This window comes from Trachymyrmex septentrionalis, unplaced genomic scaffold (assembly GCF_001594115.1).
Source record: "Trachymyrmex septentrionalis isolate Tsep2-gDNA-1 unplaced genomic scaffold, Tsep1.0 scaffold19, whole genome shotgun sequence".
Classification (NCBI taxonomy): Eukaryota; Metazoa; Arthropoda; class Insecta; order Hymenoptera; family Formicidae; genus Trachymyrmex; species Trachymyrmex septentrionalis.
The window spans coordinates 3,813,516-3,820,648 of record NW_017305071.1 but is presented as its reverse complement, the minus strand read 5'-3'; the positions used below and the strand labels follow the sequence as shown (position 1 = coordinate 3,820,648).

Below are 7,133 nucleotides of genomic sequence, written 5' to 3'. Positions count from 1 at the left end.
CTCTCTCTCTCTCTCTCTCTCTCTCTCTCTCTCGTGCGCGCGCGCGCGTTCTCTTTACAATTGCAACCACGGCCCACCTCTCAAATACACTCGACCGGCGAACTCGAGTACGTTATCACGATTAGCGATAATTAATAACACGTTAGTGTAGTTGAAACAGCAGCTCCGTTCGAACCGGCCGCTGCTGGACAATTCAAAGGAAATCTCTGGTTTACGATACAATCGTTTTGAAAAACATTTCCTATTTCTGAGAAATGTTGATTACGTTGATTTCTTAGTTGATTAATTAATGAGATAAATAGCGGAAAATTTGTTAATTGATCTATTTTTAATTATTTATTCTGCCGATCTGTTCAGATCTATTTAAAAGTAATTAATTTTTTACTAATATTTTTTGTTTAAAAAAAAATATGTTCTTCTTTTTTACTTTACGACTCCGTCTGTTAATGTAAAAATTTTTTTCTGTGAAAATTTTGTATTTTCTTAATTGTGTAAAAAATTATTTTAAATAATGAATTATTTGAGATTTTTTATTCAACAATTATTTTGTATCATTTTACATGTTCGCCATATTTATTAATTGTCTATTAATTTTTATCAGATTATTTTATTATTAGATGCATTTGTTTGAACATGCATGGCTCTTGATTTTTATTCTTTGTCTTCTACTCCTTTCATTTAATTTTTATTCATGTTTTACTATATTTTATACGTCGTTAATTTATTTATTTTAAAGACTCAGTGAATTGAAATGTTCCATTATTGTTTTAAAATAAAATTTACATCTATTTTTATTTAACATCCTTTGATCGCTCTCTTGACCCTCTTTCTTTCCTGTTTTATTTTTTAGAATTTTAATTATATTGATTCAAACGATATGATCATACAATAAATTCGAACAGACCAATAGGATTAAAATATATCACTGGATATTGTATGCAATATTGTATATTGATTCCATAGTTAATCATTGAAGTATATCAGGAAATATTTATCTGTTGCAGTACTATGAGATGTCATATGGCCTAAATGTGGAAATGCACAAGCAGGTGAGTTTAAAACTTAATTTAATTCCAATTTTAAACTTCCGCTGCCCAGAAAAACGTTTTGTTTGTGTGTGTGTGTGTGTGATTTTATTTTTAATCTCTTGTTATTTGCACTCTTTTTATATGTTAGAGCAGTTTTGTTTTCCAAGTGCTATCTTTACACAGATTTGCATTCTGTTTTTATACATTTTTATATTATTATACCTTTATTACATTTTATTCTAATGTATCGTAACCTTTTCGACTTTACTTCTCTGGCTACCTTATCTTCTTTAAACAATAAGAATCTTATATTTTAGACCGTACATGACCGGAAACACAATCAATACGAATTAGAAATTAAACGCCTATAACGGTCGAAGCTGGATTTTTATATATTCGCATTATCTTCTTTATCTATCTTTTGATATCTAATATATGAATTTGACAATTTTCTTGTACGTATGCGTCTAAAATAAATTTCTCTATCTATATTTATTTCTCTCTCTCTCTCTCTCTCTATATATATATATATATATATATGACCCAATGTCGGCAAACGCTACCGGTCGTTGGGCCGCAAGTTCAAAGAACGGCGACAGCAGAGATTCTCACGAGGAATGGAAAATCGTCGCGACGGTGGGAGGGCTCGGCTCCGTAAATATCGCCTCATTATTTCCTACGTCTTACGCACTTCGCGAGTGCTTTATTCTCGGAGTACGTTACGCTCGTATACGGACGTCGTAACTGGTGCCCCGCGTCGCTAAGACTACGCACGGACGCGACGAAAATAGAGGAACGCCCCGTTGACAGCAAATCGCCTCCCGGTCAGAAATATGTAGCCAGCCTCGCTCGTTACTCGCGCGTTTAAAACGACGAAGCGTTAGGCGGTCACCGCCTTCAACTCTCGCGCTTTCATTACTCACTCGACGCGTCTGTCTGCCCGTTGAGATGGGCGGCCGGGGGAAATAGCCGGGACCGCAGCTGGGATCTAAACTATTACTATTACCCCATGTGCGCGATGCGTTCCACATTCTATCCCATTTCCGAGAATTCTTAATCCGCCTGTCGAGCCATCGGCTTAACCCTCCGCCGCACCGGCAACGTGAATTTTAACTCTTCCGTCAGCAAGGGCTTTTCGAGAAACAGCAAATTTTTTATTGTTCCGGATTATATATAAGTCTGAAAAAATTCTGGTATACTTTTCAAAAGCTCTAACAGTGAGTTTTGACCATTATAAAGTCGATTGTGTTTTATTTATTTTTTTTTTTTACAGATAAATTTATTTACCAAAATTTGAACTCGAAATATCGATAGATCCCTTTAAAGATCCCGATTGTTGGCAGAGGATTAAAACACGCATTTCACGGCATTGAAAATATTTGAAAAGTCTTAACCCCTATCGTAGATACATTATTTTTAGTTACTCCGTAAACATTCTGAGTCCTTTATTATTCAGCTCAAATTTTTGTACTGTTCTTGACTTTCAAAGAAATTTAGAAAAATTCAGAATTATTTTCCAACATTTTTATTTCAGTTATTTAATTTATACAAATTTATTTAATAAAAATTATTTGTGTTAGAAAGATTTGGAAGTAAAATTTCGCCCGGATAAAAAAAGATTGAGCGTGTCTACGATGAATTAAAAATCCAGTCTCGAAGTTTTCCTTGCAACTCTATTCTTTGCAATGTAATCTTATGACAAGTGTTAAATTTTTAAGTGACGGAAAAATTAACAGAGTCGACTAAAATTCGGAATCTCTAACGGTTCTCTTTACTTTCCTAAATTGTTATCTGTACTATACTAACATATCAAATAAATTATATCAAACATTCTGTTGGATTTATAATAGATTTCTTCGATTTACTATCGTAATTATTTTTCGTTTTATCGTATGTTTGTATTATTATTACAGACCGAGATATCCAAGAGATTGAGCAACATCATCACACAAATTATACCATTTCTTTCTCAAGAACATCAACAACAAGTCGCTGGTGCTTTAGATAGAGCGAAGCAAATTACGATGACCGAATTAAATACCATAATGGGAGTAAGTATATAAATATAATAATACAATTGAGAATACGCTATACACACGCGCGAACAGTTATTTTGCAAACTTTCCGGAAAAAATATGACAGGGACAACATGACGGAATAATTCTTCTATTTCGATTATTATTTTTCGATTATTATCATTACATTTTTCACGGCGCGACGTGCCGGATTTTCTTTATTTCCATTGTCGCAATTGCATGCGCGATCGAAATACGAGATTGACATTCGGTAGACGCGTCGCGTATAATTAAGTTTCGAGTTGATTCTCGCGCGCATGATGCGAATAATTTCTCAATCCCAAGGACGCTATTGTCGAGCCAAGTCACATTCCAAAAGAAGCTGATGCTTAAAGTCGAATCATCGCGCGAACGAATCAATGTGTGATCTTCTTTAAGTCACAAACAATTATTGAATTATTGATACAAATATTTGTCTGACGGGTGAAATAATTTCTATTACATGTTTATGTATTTTCTCACTCCGCGAGAAGTATTTCCATAAATAAATTAACCTTCTGTAATCTAAGTCTTTTTTATAAACGGCGATATAAACGAAATTTTACTCTTAAATTTCTCCGAAATAAAAGAGAATGGATCCCGGTTTCCCCTCCTAAAATATCTTGTTAAAAAACTTGTTAAAAATCTATTCGGTAATATAATAGAGATAGAGATGTTGATCGAAAAGTAACTGAATTTTTCCACATTTTTTGAAAGTCTAGAACAGTAAAAAAAAAACTTGACTGAACGGAGAGAATAAAAATATGATTGCTGCAGACGGAGGATTAATATCAAATCATGCAATGGATGCCCGTTTCTGTATCAATATATACAGAGATGAAAATTCAATCTCGATCGAACCGATCCTTTATGTTCTTTTCCTAATTCTAAGTATTAGAAAAAGATGAACAGAGGTCTACATTGGTAAAAAAAGCGGGAGTGATTTAACGCGCGGAAGATGCGTCCGATCGAGGGACTTTTACCGCGACGAGAGCGGGAAAAAATGATCCCTCGAACAAGGCCGTTGCGGCGCAAACCGCAATCTCGCCAATCTGTCATTACGCGACGCGCGTCGCTGGTATATACGCGAAATATAATTAGCGTGCTAGTATGTTACGGGCTGTCGAGTGGGATTCGTGGCGAAGGGATTCGCACGATGGGGAAAGTACGGGGTGACGGGTGGTGGCACACAAAACGCCGCGCCGCGCCGCGCGCGAAGGGAAAGGGTGCGCGGTGCAGACCGAAGGGACGATGAAGGCAAATAGACAGAAGCGCTAACCCTCATGAATATGTATTATTCGGTAAACAGAGGTTGAATCAATATTTCGTTTAATAACACTGCTCGAGGAACGTATAGTCCTCCATTTCCCGCTTTCCCCTCCATCCTCTCTCTTTCGTCTTCCTCCCGCACACCTCGGGAACGCGATGACGCGACCGCGGGATTCTCTCCGATCCTTCTCTCTCTCTCTCTCTCTCTCTCTCTCTCTCTCTCTCTCTCTCTTCCTCCCGGCTTTTCTCCGTTCCCGCGCCACACGCGTTGCGCGTATTATTCACGACATGTTAAACCTCGTTTGGGACTATTACGTTTCGTTTCACGCGCCGGAAACGAACGCTGCGATTTTCGACGTGTATACCGCGTCCGCCGCGAGGGTCGCGCGATTTTTCAATCTCACGATCGGAGATAACGCGCGAGTTTTATTCTATACGCGAGCGAGCGAGAGAGAGAGAGAGAGAGAGAGAGAGAGAGAGAGAGAGAGAGAGAGAGTGTTTCACGGGGCAATATATATTTTTTAACATCATCCGTATTCCTGATACTAGCCAGAATTTTTTTTAAACAATCATGTTGAATTATCGTTCCACCCTCTTGTTCTACAATACCTCGCGTTCACTTGTTATTTTATTGCATTTCACGTAATAGAGTAAACTCGGATAAGATGGCCATAGTTTTTTTTTTTAATGCCAAAAATATACTTTTATTTTTGTTATTCTTTAGTAGTGTTTGATATCGCTTCGCTGAGAATACTATCAAAATTAAAGAGAAATATAACATTATTAAAATATTATAACGTGTATAATATATATAATTAAAATTTAATGGGTTATCATTATAAATCTATAATGATATTGCAATAGTAATATAAAAATTATTATTAATTTTTAAACTAAGGAAACCAAACAATGATTTCTATGATTAAAGAAAGTAATGTGTGTGTTTGTTTTACTTGTTTAATGGCTATTTTTCCCGAACTGTGACAGAAAGATGGGCATAATATTTAATAAATAGTGAAAATACAAATTATAGGTCACGTTACAATTCATGTATTTATTTATGTATGAAACATTGATTATGACAACTTAATTGTAATTTATTCAACATTATAAGCAGCTTTTAGCGGAACGTATACAAAACTTTGCAGGCGAAAGTAAAAATATTAAATAACATTTTCATAATATTGTTATTTCAAATAATACGCACACATAAACTACTATAAATATTAATTATCTTTGAGAATGATTGCAAAAGTGCACTATTTAGTGCACTATTAATTATTAAAGAAATTATAGCCTATAAGCCATCTTTTCTACACGATCATAATATTCATAATGCCCGAGTTTACCCTTGTGGCTACGCAAATTTTCTACAAGCTCTCAATTTTGCCTAACCCACTATTCTCTAATAATCGCGTTTCTTGGGAATCTTCACACGTGTAATAAACCCTCAAGCATACACAAAATCGATTTGTACGAGCGACATTTTGCATGCGCGGTTTCAGCAGCAGAGGCCAGACATACCGCGGTTCCTTCAGCAAATGCACGCTCAGCAAATACCGCCAGGGGCGGCGATGGCTCATCCGGGTCTACCTGGACTTCCCGGATTGGGGCCAGCTGCCGGTCTTCCGGTACCAACTTCCGCGTCCGCAGCTTTGCTGTCTGGTCTCGGACTGGCTACCGGACCCCCCACGGCTCCTGGTACGCCCGCCACCGCGCATTCTCTGTCGATGCTCGTCAAGCCCGAAATCCACCGTGGTCAACCGGATGATCTGAAGAGCAATGGCGGTAAGTCGACTGTACTCCCGCGATATCTTTGATACGCAGTCATACAATTGTATCGCTACCGATTGCCGAATGACCCGGAATCGGCCTCTTTCATCTTTGATCTACAGATACGTAGATAAATTCAGAATTTTTATCTCTCTTATATTTTTTTGGTAAAATACAGTTGTAGAATTTTCCTTCTGTCTTTCGCGATTGACATGATTATTATCCAATGTGATGAACGGAAAAAAGGAAAAATTCTCGAGTAAAATCCCGACCTCTGGTAACGTTCGATTTAACGATTGAAAACCAGTATAAAAAATACTCTTTGCATGGTGATATTTTCCATTTTTCTACAGTAACTGAAATAGTAAAACCGATTGATATAAACATAGATGTGACATATCGATATACGTAACTTTTCGATGTTCTATCAGTATTATAGAGATATTGTAATGATATTTTTACTTTATATTATTATATGATTGAAAACACTAGTGTACGAAATTGTAGTTTCTTTTCCTTTTCGCAATGCAAGTTTAAAGAGACTTTTGAAGGAAGTCTCGCCTAAAATTTAAAAATACAAACGTAATCGTAATTAATTGTAAAGTCCCGAATTTAAGTGCCTTATTTCCTGTGTTTAATCTCCTTTGTGAGACACATACACACCCACTATGAGTACGCTACAAATCTAATTAATGGAGATAACATTAACGTTCAATAATATTCAATCATATATAATCCCTTATAATACCAGGAAGTTATGTATACACCAATATTATGAAAATTTCGATTATATATATTATTGATATTTGGGCCTTTAGTATCGATACAAATATACAACAATTTTTAACAACGCAGTTTTATGAAATAGAAATACGAGTGCCAGAGCGAAATTTTATTTCGATGTTCAGTCCCGACTTATAACCACGCAAGAGAGTGAAATATGTCTACCAATCGTCACAAAGTTAACGAAGATTATCGAGGGAAGAGGTGTAGACATATACAATATATA

General features: G+C 36.1%; 1 protein-coding gene across 3 annotated transcripts in view; it reads left to right on the top strand.

The window, feature by feature from the left end:
- LOC108746995 (protein groucho-1-like) overlaps positions 1–7,133 on the top strand; it is a 30,016-nt gene that overhangs the window by 13,226 nt on the left and 9,657 nt on the right. For 2 of the 3 annotated variants that reach the window (XM_018484190.1, XM_018484193.1), the window contains exons 4-6: positions 1,005–1,049; positions 2,942–3,079; positions 5,857–6,139. In XM_018484190.1, the coding sequence (XP_018339692.1) occupies positions 1,005–1,049; positions 2,942–3,079; positions 5,857–6,139 (466 nt within the window). The remainder of the gene's footprint in view (positions 1–1,004; positions 1,050–2,941; positions 3,080–5,856; positions 6,140–7,133) is intronic. The other variant, XM_018484192.1, reaches the window with a different exon arrangement.